The following is a 13,141-nucleotide window of genomic DNA, read 5'->3' as shown; positions in this document are numbered from 1 at the left end:
TATGAAGGAGCAGTGGGAAAGGGATGAGGAAGTTTTTTCTAGCTTTTAAATGCTAGTAAAACTAAATGCATGCTCTTCAACCGATTGCTGCCCACACCCGCCCGCCCGACTGGCATCACTACTCTGGACAGTTCTGACTTAGAATATGTGGACAACTACAAATACCTAGGTTTCTGGTTAGACTGTAAACTCTCCTTCCAGACTCACATTAAGCATCTCCAATCCAAAATTAAATCTATAATCGGCATCCTATTTCGCAACAAATCCAATTTAATTTACAAAATAGCCTCCAACACTCTACTCAGCAAACTGGATGTAGTCTATCACAGTGCCGTCGTTTTGTCACTAATGCCCCATATATTACCCACCACTGCGACCTGTATGCTCTCGTTAGCTGGCCTTCGCTACATATTCGTCGCCAAACCCAATGGCTCCAGGTCATCTATAAGTCTTTGCTTGGTAAAGCCACACCTTATCTCAGCTCACTGGTCACCATAGCAACACCCACCCATAGCATGCGCTCCAGCAAGTATATTTCACTGGTCATCCCCAAAGCCAACACTTCCTATGGCCGCCTTTCCTTCCAGTTCTCTGCTGCTAATGACTGGAACGAATTGTAAAAATCACTGAAGCTGGAGACTTATATCTCCCTCTCTAACTTTAAGCATCAGCTGTCAGAGCAGCTTATCGATCACTGTACCTTCATACAGCCATTCTGTAAATAGCACACCCAACTACCTCATCCCCATATTGTTATTTATCTTCTTGCACTTTTGCACCCCAGTACAGTGGGGAGAACAAGTATTTAATACACTGCTGATTTTGCAGGTTTTCCTACTTACAAAGCATGTAGAGGTCTGTAATCTTTATCATAGGTACACTTCAACTGTGAGAGACGGAATCTAAAACAAAAATCCAGAAAATCACATTGTATGATTTTTAAGTAATTCATTTGCATGAATTACTTACTCTTCTACATTTGCACACACTATACATAGATTTTTCTATTGTGTTACTGACTGTACGTTTGTTTATGTGCAACTCTGTGTTGTTGTTTTTGTCGCACTGCTTTGCTTTATCTTGGCCAGTTGTAAATGAAAACTTGTTCTCAACTTGCCGACCTGGTTAAATAACGGTGAAATAAAAATAAATAAATAAAAGACATAATGAATGAATGTTTCCACCTGACCTTCCAATAAGTTAAGTGAGTATAAGTTAATATGTCATGTCCCAGCCTTCAGATGCCCATCAGTGAGAAGACTATCATGTAGTCATTTATGGAAAATTAGGTCTGCTTTTATGAGTTCAAAATCCATTACAACTTTTAAAATCAACTTTATCTATGATGGGCAGTTCAATCTAAAACTCCAATTAGTAGCAACATGTTCGTTTATATACCTGCTATAGAATTGATAGTGAACATATCTCACTTTGATGCCTATCTCTAATTGCTCTTGGATGTGTCTGGAGGTTGGCTCGTCCCGTACAGAACCCCTCTATGAGACAGACTAGAGGTCAGGTTGTTCTGTGTGAAAGCCATGGAGCTGACCTTCTGAAGAACTGCTGTGTCTGGACTATATTAAACACCTGAGCCGCCGGCTGCCTGGCGCAGTCACCACCCAGCTCCTATGCATTACATACACTCACTCACTCATACTGTGGGGGAGACCCAGTCATTCCACTACATATATTTCTATATCCAAACAGTTCTATGTAAATGTACTTGTTTGTAAGTGATTGCTTCATATTTCATGGGGTTTTTAAATGTCTACATGCTGCAACACAAATTGCCCTTTGGGACAATACAGGTTTAGTCTTCTCTCCTATTCTCTCCTTCTCCTCTATAAATAGATTGTAGGTTGGAATGTGAAGAGAGCTATTTTACTGAGTGTATTTGGTGCTGATTCTTCTCGTAGGACGGAGTTCAAAGCCCACAGGGATGTGAAGCCAGTGAAGCTGATCCGAGCCAAGTCCCAGTACCTTCCCCCTGATGAGAAGACCAGCCTGGAGACCAGCTATAGCGCCACCTACAGGGGAGAGCAGGGCAAACAGCAGCCCAATGACAACAAGGCTGTGGACAGGAGGAGGATACGCAGCCTGTACAATGAGCCCTACAAAGGGCTACAAGAGACCAAGGTGAGAACGTTTTAGATCATGTCCTATTGACTACTCCCATGGTACAGCCATAATGCAGCTAATCACCTATTCAGAACCACAGCCGTGCAGAGTGCGTTTTAAAACCCACTGTAATGACAGAATCTTTCTCTTGGAGGGCTGCTGTTCTCTTTACTGTGTATGTTGTGATGGCAAATCATATCAGTAATACTGAAGCAAACACAATATCAAACTGAGGAGTTACAGATCTTTGCAGAGTTATTTACACCTGCTGCTAATGTCTTTGGGGATGGTATATATAAATAAATCTCCATCTTCCCTCATCCCCTGTGCCTAGGTTGAGAGGTCTAACAGTGCTCCCCGATCCAAACCCAAAAAGGCGGGCACCAGGGTAGTTAGTCAGGGCGGCAAACCTGTCAAGAAGGCCAAAGAGCAGAAGCAGCCGGGCAGCACAGCACTGCGGGGCACCAAGAAGACGACCTCTGAGAACCAGCCCACTGAGTCCAGGCCTGCGGTGGGGGACAAGGAGAAAAGTAAAGAGATGAACAACAAACTGGCTGAGGCAAAAGAGTAAAAATCATTTAGCACTACTTTTTATTCTTCTTTGGGGAAAGAACACGAAGGCTGCAAAATTAATTAGAAGTTCTCATCCCTTTTATGTTTTGTCTCTCTCCCTCTCTCTCGTCTCTCTCTAACTCTCTTTCTCTCTCTTCTCTCTGCCTCTTGGCTAAATTAGATGTAGTTACAGTAAATGTCAGGGTTGTGACATGACATGTCGTTGCTTCCCCACCTCACATTACATTAGATCACCGTAGTAACAAGGGGGTGTGTTCATCCGCTTCCTCTGCTCCCCGATGCCACCCTCCACCCCCCTCTCTCCACGTCTCCATCTCAAGGTTACCATGGCTACCGGTTGCCTGGTTAGCCAATGAATGGCACGTGCTATTGTTGCATGAGCCCACCGACTAGCAAGCCTGTGTGGTTGGCTTCCATCTTCCAACTGAACAGATTGCTTTGTTGAGTTTATCAAGGATTTTTGGGAATGAGAAGACCATGAAAATTGGCTCAGTGACTGGACTCGATTTCTGTAGCTGTAACTTTCAAATGTATGCAAAGATACATTTATAAATGTATGCATAGACACATAAGATACTCATCTAGGATAACGGTCTGAAAATCTTTGATAAATACGCAGCTTTGAGTGTATCGATCCATGGCTGAGTTTGTACCTGCTCTGTATTTCCTGAATGCTGTCTTCTTGAGCAGGGCCCCAAGTCTGTCTGGTTTCAGATTGGCATTACTAAGATGCTTCAACTTTGCCATCATTCTTGAATGCAATGTCTAATTTTGTAAACCTAATAACTATGTTGATTGTGGATGATGTGAGAATGGTTTTGAACAAATAATTGTCAGGACAGCATTTACAACGTCATACCCTCTCATTCAAATTGTTCTCTCTCTTTGCAGTCAAATTCATTCATCAAGGTATTTTAGAGGTCAGACAAGGCTTGTTTCAGCAACCTTGTTGCCAAGCTGTGAGCCATCTGGGTTACTCTAACATGATTATTATGCATTACTAGACCAGTCATTTGCACAGCAGATGAGAATTCCCACTGAATAAAATGTTACTATCATGCAATTATAATTACATTCAGCATTTTTTTTTAAACGACATTACATTTCACTGAGTCACAATAGGAATTTGATATTGTGGCTCTATGGTCTTTAGCTATGCTTTCACCCAGCCGATATACACTCTATGTAGCTTTAGCTAGGACACACACACACAGAGTCATGGTTGACTGGAACCAACATGATTATTTAGGCCCCTATGGCACTAGCAGATGAGAGAAGCCAACAACAATATTCACATCCCAGAGGTCTAAAGAGGTGTATGGCTTGATGTGATACGAGTTAAAACTCTTTCTCTCTTTCAGCAGATTCATGGTTTTATAATTATATGTTATTTATTGTTTTATTTATTCATCTATTTATTTGGGTATAAAACACTAATTACTTCTGCTAATACCATTATTGTAACATACCCCCCAAAAATGTGTCTGCGATGTTATGGTAAGTTGAATGCTGGCCGTTTGGAATGTTTATTTTTCTGGACATATTGTTTCTGTCTTTGTTTTTGGTTTATGCATGCGGTGTCTCTATGTTTCTGTCTAGCATGGGCCTCAAACAACTGGCCTCTTCCCTGGACCAGGTGTGTGTGTGTGTGTGTGTGTGTGTGTGTGTGTGTGTGTGTGTGTGTGTGTGTGTGTGTGTGTGTGTGTGTGTGTGTGTGTGTGTGTGGATTACATTAGATTGAGAAGATTACGTGTAGATGTCAAGATTATATTAAACACATTCAACTCCAAATATATCTCTCCTCTGCTGCCTTCTATGGCAATCTAAATATAGTAGTCATAGGCTACCAATGTAGAACGACTTGATTGAATTAGGACAAGCAGCGAAACTACATTTTATAGTTGGTTTACATTTGTATCATACTTCTGCATATGTATGCAGTTTCTTGAATGGGATATATTGAGCGAGCAAGGAAAATGATCTGTATTACAAACATAAACCTCATTATGTCAAAATGAATCAGGTTTATATTGGTTGTATAGTGCCAGTAGAGCTCTATTGGCTACTACACATGTCTACTTGTGTCTTAGCAGACAGTAGTAAAGACCAGAACAGCGTTTCAGACTCCTGGGATGGGGTAGACCACAATAGAGCAGTGCATTGTGCTGTGCAGGACTTGCTTGTCATGGGCCACCCCACACTCCCCAGTCTCTCTCTTGTGTTGTTGTCATCTGTTGTGCTAGTCAGAGCCCCCTGGCTCCCTCCCCTCCATTTTGAATACTGGAGCGTGTTGTCTCTCCATTTGCCATGGTGGTGTCTTGAGTTAGTATGTCACAATGAACCACCATACCATATTCTGCTTAGACTGAGCATGTGCCCACGGAGCGGAGGGTGAGGGCCATCTCATTAGCATTTTGCAGCCTTTGGTTGGGGGGGGGGGGTCTTTCTCTCGTAGCACAGGAAGGGGTGTCGGGGGGGTCATACATGTAAAGTACTGACACACAGCACACCCGGTGCTATCCATCTTTAACCGAAGCATTAGAAACAAAAAAATTATAGAAAAGAATCATGGTACAAAGAAGTTACAGAATGTATTGGACACAAATATTTTACTGTGACGTGCTTGTGTTTCTCTCTGCTTGCTCCTATTTACTGAAATATTATGAATAAATGCAAAAGCAGAAAAAGCTGTGTCCTCTTGGTTCTTTGTGTTGAAACGTATGGAGGAGGAGGAGGGTGAAAGAACAGTGGTTGCAGGTATTTGTTGAATTGTTTTTGTGTCTTTGTCTTTGTGAGACATGAGATGCTCTTTAGTGAGTGAATCCACATGGAAGAGAATTTTGCCTTCGGGTTTTCTTTAGCGCTTATCAAAGAGATTCTGGCATGAGTTCTGACATCCTTCAAAGGGCTTGCATATTGCTGCTACACTATGTGAGAGCTGAGGGATATATTATTTTGCATCATGTGTCCCAAATATATTCAAAGACCAAATTATACAGCAATATGCAAGTTAAGGATGGGTAGAACATTATTCCAGAATCGGATGTCATGTATTTACTGGGCCAACAAACTGTATGATTAATGAAATGTTCTTTCTCTGCGTGTAACAAATGTGACATTTGGATATTTCTAAAATCATTATAATCATGTAATTACTATATTTTCCAGCTTCATCTGGTATCGTTATTAGCTTTTCGATGATGTCAAATTTGGATATACTGTGCAAGGTGAAATCCTACCTCTAGAAAACCTAACGAGTGACATTCTGATTCATTTGAAGGGTTGTGCTAAAACAGTACCACTACATACAGCTCTGTCAGCCAATCCGTGATACAGGCTGGGTGCAGACGCTAAAGCAACACCTGTGGGGCTGTACACTACCCATTCCAAGGTAACCTAAAAACACACCCAGCCGCCACAAGCCACAAATCCCTCATTCATATGTGCTCATAAGATGTATTTCAAAGTCATGATTTTTATTTTTTTTGATAGTGGCACAGTTTTGTTTTGAAAATCGTTGTACTCCGATACAGTTCCCACCAGGTCAGATCCCTCATATATTTCTCTTCCATATGGAAACTAGAGTAGAGGAATGAGTGTGTGGGGTTTGTCTGTCTGTGTGAATGGTTGGCTGTCATGTCCTATAATGTATGTATGTCTCCTTAAGGTTCCTCTCTTAAGGAGGCCTTGGGTCTGCCTTGTTGTAGTAGAATGGCTATAGTACAGACCATCTTGGAATCCCTCCTTGAGCTACTAGAAGATGCTAGATGCATTCATTGCTCCTGGTTATAAGAAATAGGCCAAGGCTAAACAAATTGCATGGCTGGGTAGTAAAATGTGACTTTTGAATTATTCACACAGATGACTAGAGATCGCCCATCCTTTTCTATTTTTAGAGCAACTAGATTAACCCTACCGTGCAACCACTATTATTTGATATAACATTATTTGATATTATATCAAAGTGATATCGTAATTACACACGTTACCAGTGTGATTATATATAAATTATTAATAAACCTGTGGGTAAACACACCTACAGATATATGTTTATAATAACACATAGTTATCCTTTTCGGTTTGATAATTTTTATCATTTGATGTAATGTCATTATGGTGTCTGAATGGGACCTGCAATCCAAATGTTATATAATATTACTAAATGTGTGGTTATTTTATATGGCCTGGACTTGGTGCTAAATCTGAATTGTTTATTGAAAATATGTCGATTCAATGTTTATTGGGGTGCATGGTCGGAATAGAGTGGAGAGGTACAGTAGTTCTAGCATTGGAGAGAGACAGCTCTGCTACTGGAGAAGATAGTAAGTGCATGTTTTAGTCCCCTCAAGTTTCATTTTAGATTAGATTATTCCTGAATGTCCTGTGGCTGTTTGTCCTTGAACACCCTGAGACTCTCATTAGACTCTCATTATTCCCATTTGTGTGCTCTAGCTTTTAGTCTGAGAAGGTTTCAGCTGACAGATTGGATTCAAACTCAGAGAGCAGTGGCTATTTATTGATCTGAACATAATGCAAAACTCTAACTTTGATTGAAGAAACATTTTAACTTTTGTTTGGAATTGAGGAAGGTAGGCAGGCGAACTATGTTTTTTTGTGCTATTTTAGGTTTGAAGTGATAAGAAACCAAGAGAGAGCTTTAGTAGCTTCACATCCCCACTGTGGCAGTATAATGTTGCCCTCTGATATGAGTAGTCACAGGGTGCTCAACTCAACTCAGCAAAATTCTTTGTGATTGGCCTCTGAGAAATGCCTCATCTTGTGTCTCTTTGTTTTTGTCTTTTTCTTTGTGTCTTAACTCTGTGCTGCCTCGCCTCCTAGAGAGCTTAATGACGAGGTTCTCCGACCCGGTGATCATCATTCCCAGGGTGCCGTTGGAGGAGAACCAGAACCACTGGAGGAAAGACCCGAACCACGGAGGAGCGGCGTAGTTGTGCACTTTGCCCCAGATGTAAAGTATGAGTAGATCCACTAGATCTGTACTGTAGGGACATACTGTACTGTAGGCATATGGTATACAGGGAGGGACTGCTGTCTTGTTCTGTACTGTACATATCTAGTATTTTCAACTCAGTTCTATTGGGAAAAGAGAAATACCCCATTAACAACTCCTCTGTGTGAGGAGGCTAACCAAAATAGGATGCACGTAGCGTGTTTGAAACAGCTTTAGGGCAGTGCGGTCATAGCTGTTTGAGCAAATGCAAATGCAAAAGGTGCTATAAGTTTAATTTCCGTTTCATGCTTTTGTTTTAAGAGAATGTTTTAATTTGGTAATGATGTTAGAAATGCCAAACCATAAAGTGCTTATTGAAAGAAAAAAAAGAACTGTATATTGATCAATTCAAAGGCAAATAAATATAGATAACTTGCTGATTTGCTAATCTGTGTTGTATTTTTATTGGTGTGTGACTTATTGGTGTTAGTTTAGAACAGACCAAGAAGCTATCCACAACTCAGAGTACACTGAAGAAGATAGAACTGACATTGAAAAGCACAGTGGAAAATAGCCTACAATAAACACACTTCAAAATGAAACATGTGAAACACACTCACATAATAATATTGAGGTTCTCGGGCGACCCCTTTCTAAATGCTTTAGGGCACATATTCCTTTTTCATTTACTGTATGATTCATTCTAGTCTAGTGAATATTTGTGTGAGAGTGCTTGTATGCTCTGTTTACTCTGGATAAGCACTTGTGTGAAAGGGGTTTAAGGGCTTGGCTAAAGCAGCTATTTCTCTGTTGACCTTCATATTGCTTTTCATTACCCCTCTCCCTTTTCTTTGATTATGAAGTGAAAGATGAGAATGAATTTGTATTGGATGATAAAATGATAAGTATGCACATTCGTTATCTGATTGTACAGATGTGCTCTGCTGACTCATTCTCCTCAATGTGCCTACCCCAGAGGAGTAAACACACATACACACACACACACACCCACACACACAACACTTTTATGTGAAGCCTTCACATCTTCACGATGCCACATAGACTTGAGCTGCTCATCGGGATTGGAGGACTCGTATCTCTAAGTTTGATTCTCCTCCTATAGACTGTGTCTCATGACTACATGGAGGACTCGTATCTCTAAGGATGAGTCATGGAAGGATGATTCTCCTCCTATAGACTGTGTCTCATGACTACATGGAGGACTCGTATCTCTAAGGATGAGTCATGGAAGGATGATTCTCCTCCTATAGACTGTGTTTCATTACTACATGGAGGACTTGTATCTCTAAGGATGAGTCATGGAAGGATGAGTCTCCTCCCATAGACTGTATCTCATGACTACATGGAGGACTCGTATCTCTAAGGATGAGTCATGGAAGGATGAGTCTCCTCCTATAGGCTGTGTCTCATGACTACATGGAGAACTCGTATCTCTAAAGATGAGTCATGGAAGGATGAGTCTCCTCCTATAGGCTGTGTCTCACTCTCATCACTATTCCACATCAAGTAACTCATGCCAGCAGTAAAATTATTTTAAAAAACAGATACAAATACACCTTATGGAACAGCAGGGACTGTGAAGCAACACAAACATAGACACATGCATACAAACACACGATAACATGCGCACTATACACACATATACACATGGATTTTGTGTTGTAGATATGTGGTAGTAGAGTAGATGCCTGAGGGTACACACTTAATATTTTGTGAAATCTATTGTGAATGTATTGTAATGTTTTTGAAACGTAGAACTGCCTTAATTTTACTGGACCCCTGGAAGAGTACTGGGGATCCATAATAAATATAAATACAACACACATAAGTCTCCTCCTACTACCAGTAAACATTTCGCTATCTACAGTACTTACAATGTTCAAAAGCAATGAATAGGAAATCATAGCCTACAAACCAAACCTTACAGCTAGAATTTTTTTGTACAGTTATTGTCGGTGATAATGATTAGATGAGATTTTCAGCAATTGTCCACATAAACTGTTGTCTATGACAGGAACAGGGTAGAGGGGAGGGGCACCAATGAATCCTCCCCAGTATTGGAGAGCACAGTGTTGACCCGTATTGACCTTTGACCTAGTGACTGTATGGCAATCACCATCTTCCCTTAAGCTTACCGTATGCTTCCCAGTCGAAACAGTTCGCACATATATTATGCAGAAATGTTTTGTTTGTTTTGGTGTTCGGCAGCATTCGGCAGGGTTATTTTCAGCCGTCGGTGAATGATCCACAGTAGGAATTCTTCATTGAAGTGTTTGTTGTCATTCAACTACAGACGACTAGTTTTCTTGCACATTATTTAACTTGAGAAATACTGGACCAAATATATGTAAAAGTGCATCACTTCGGCTGGCCGAACTCGCATACTCGCATAAAAGACCTTCGCTTGAAAAACGAGAAAATAACGTCAATAGTATTGTTCACCAATTTTGAGACGCCGTAGCCAGTATAAACTTCCTCAAATAGTCAGAATTCATCTAAAATAACTCAAGAAATCTGTCATTAATTTAGAAGTTTTTGCAGAGATTTTAGTCGCACAATTTTACATCTAACTAAGATGCTTGGTGCAGTATTTCTCAAAGAAATGTTTTGCAAGAATTGAGTTGAATGGCAAAAAGACTTTATTGAATAATCCCTACTGTTGACCAATCACCGACGAAGGGGCACAGACTTCAACTACCGACTTCAGAAAAAAATGTACTGTGCCCGAACAGCCGGGGAAAAGTCCAAACAAAACGTCCAGTGGTGTAGTGGTGCCTGGAAAAGTGGGTATACTCAAATTTTGCCAAAACATTTCCAAATGGCCCGCCCGGCGAAGGAAAGGCACCCTGTGTGATTTTTTTTTTTGATGAGAAACAGGGACATTCACTCTGAATGACCTAAAATCATAAATCTCATATTGGTCTTTCACAGTCAGACCAACCCAAGCTGCACTGTGCAAGAAGGCTAATAGTAAGTCCTACTATTGAAACAAAGTAATTAGGCTGTCAACTGTTTTCGCTCTCGAAGTCACACTTTTACAACAGAAATACAACAAAATTGCATGTTCTAAGTCCATAACAATATTTGAACAACATCCGGAGGTATTGGAAAAAATCTAAGAAATGTAGTGAGTGTAGTTTCCCTTTAATTCAAATGTGCAGGCACCTAGCACTGTTGTTTGGTTAGCAGTGTTTGTTGTACATGAGATGGAGTTTGCAAAAGAAATGGCCACTGGATTAATGCAAATAATCATGAAATTCTGACAGGTATACTCAAATTACATAATTTACATATTTCTTAAATTACATTTAAATTATAATTGAGACGATTATGAGGATGCTTACTGGCTATTGTGTTAAGGGCTACTTTGAAGCTAGCTAGTTAACATTTAATAGAGAAGGTTTTGGGAAAGCCTTTCCATCTACCAGAAGACTGCAGGCCTATCATTAGCATCACTAGATGGGTCGTTCGCGAATGAGTTGGGTCTAAGAGCCGGCTCTTGTAGGTGAACGTTGGGAGCAGTCTCGCATATCAGAAGAGCCGAATCTATTTATAAAAAATATAAAACATTTAGATATGAATAATCAAAAGATTTAATTGAATAGAATAAAACTAATTCAAAGAACAAAAAATAAAATAAATAATATAGGCCTAAATGCTCAAGTGCACGCATTTGTTCTGACTGTCTGCTCAGACTAACAGCCTCACCTGTTGTTCCTGTCAATCAGACACGCAGTGTCAATCAATGAACCAAAGATGCGTGAGGGAGGGCCGAGCCAACTCACAGTCACACATTTAGCAGCGAGGAGAGAGAGGAAGGACAGCTGTGAAAACAACAGCTGGAAAATGAGTCGGAAGCACAGTAGCATTTGTATGCATTTTAATAATGTAGACAATGTTAGAGCACAGTGTAGAATTTGCCAAAACAAAATCTTATATACAGCCGGTTCTACGCACAACATATGGGAAGTGTGCACCCAACTGTGAAGCTAGCTGTAGCAGAGCTTCGAGAAACTAGCGGGCCTGCTAGTGATAGTGGTGGAGCCAGCACCTCCAGACATGGAGATGTATCCACTCGGTCAAGTAGGTCTACTCCGCGGCCCACAGCAACGCATTCTTCTATAGACCAGTTTATGCCAAAGTCTATGTCTGTAGCAAAACAAGGCCATATTGAGATTGCATTGGCTAAAATGATTGCCACCAATTTCTAGCCATTTTCGATCGTGGAGGACAGAGGTTTCAGAAATTATAGCAATAGTCTAAATCCAATGTACACAATTCCAAGCAGGAAAACCCTTTCAAAATCACTTATTCCACAACTGTACGAGAGGACACAGGCTTCAGTGCGGGAAAGAGTCCAAAAAGCTACTGCAGTTTGCCTTACCACTGACTGCTGGACATAAAGGGTAACCACTTCTTACATGTCGGTTACATGTCAATTCATTGAATTTTTTTTATGTCTAGCTGTCTTCTGGACTGCTTTGAGTTCAGCGACAGACACACCTCAGAGAACTTGGCAGAGGAACTGTTGAGAGTGGCCAGAGAATGGCAAGTAGATGGAAAAGTGGTCTGTTGTGTTCGCAACAATGCAGCTAACATAACCAACGCCATGAAAATGTAAAAATGTACCCATCATCCATGTCTTGCCCACACAATACACCTGATTGTAAGAGAGGCTCTGAAGGTGATGAAGCCCACTGGATAAAGTGAAATCAGCTGGGGAATACTTCCACAGGAGCACAGTAGTTGCTGAAAAACTAAAGTCTACACAACGCCAAATGGGGATGCCTGAGCTGAGGCCTAAACAAGACTGCACTACAAGGTGGAATTCAACATTGTATATGTTGAAGCGGTTTATTGAGTCAAAGGATGCCATCATCTCAACCTTGGCCATTGTCAATGTGTCACGAACCGGCTCAAAGCCCGTAACAAAGGGAGACAACGTGGAGATAAGGAGTAGCAAAATATCTATTTATTAACTAAAGCAACTAAGTATAATATACAATGGTGTGTGTAATCAGTAATCAGTAGTGTAAGTGAGTGTTTTGCATGCATGAATGTGATAATGCAGGGTGATGAAAGGTGCCAAAGCAAGCAAACAAAAGGCCACCAAGAACCACAACACAATCTACAAAAGTGTCTGCATGGAGAGAGTCTCTTCCATGAATGTGGAAGAGGTCTATTTATCCTGGGAGACACCTGGCCCAGGTGTTTCCCATGTAGCTGACGACCCTCTCAACTCCGCCCACCGGCATCCTAATAAGGAAACAAGAACAAAGACAGAATACGGCAGACAGAGTGGGAGGGTCGTCACACAATGCACCTGTTGATGCTCTGACCCTAGAGGAATGGGAGGTGGTGGTGGAGGTGTGCAGAGTCCTGGAACCCTTTGAGCAGGTCACTGTGGAGATCAGTGGAGAGAGGTACGGTAAGCAGTTATTACTACATCATTAGTTAATCCAGTATTATATACGTATA

At 40.9% G+C, this 13,141-nt stretch overlaps 1 protein-coding gene across 1 annotated transcript in view; it reads left to right on the top strand.

Moving 5' to 3' along the window:
• Nucleotides 1-8,088, top strand: part of LOC115105562 (microtubule-associated protein 6 homolog) — a 29,689-nt gene extending 21,601 nt beyond the window's left edge. Inside the window, exons 2-5 of the mRNA XM_029627742.2 lie at nt 1,917-2,136; nt 2,453-2,685; nt 5,972-6,082; nt 7,531-8,088. Coding sequence (XP_029483602.1) covers nt 1,917-2,136; nt 2,453-2,685; nt 5,972-6,082; nt 7,531-7,675 — 709 coding nt within the window. The 3' untranslated portion in view covers nt 7,676-8,088. The remainder of the gene's footprint in view (nt 1-1,916; nt 2,137-2,452; nt 2,686-5,971; nt 6,083-7,530) is intronic.
• The last annotated feature ends 5,053 nt before the right edge of the window (nt 8,089-13,141 follow it).

This window comes from Oncorhynchus nerka, linkage group LG22 (assembly GCF_034236695.1).
Source record: "Oncorhynchus nerka isolate Pitt River linkage group LG22, Oner_Uvic_2.0, whole genome shotgun sequence".
NCBI classification, from domain to species: Eukaryota; Metazoa; Chordata; class Actinopteri; order Salmoniformes; family Salmonidae; genus Oncorhynchus; species Oncorhynchus nerka.
This window is presented reverse-complemented; position numbering and strand designations above follow the sequence as displayed.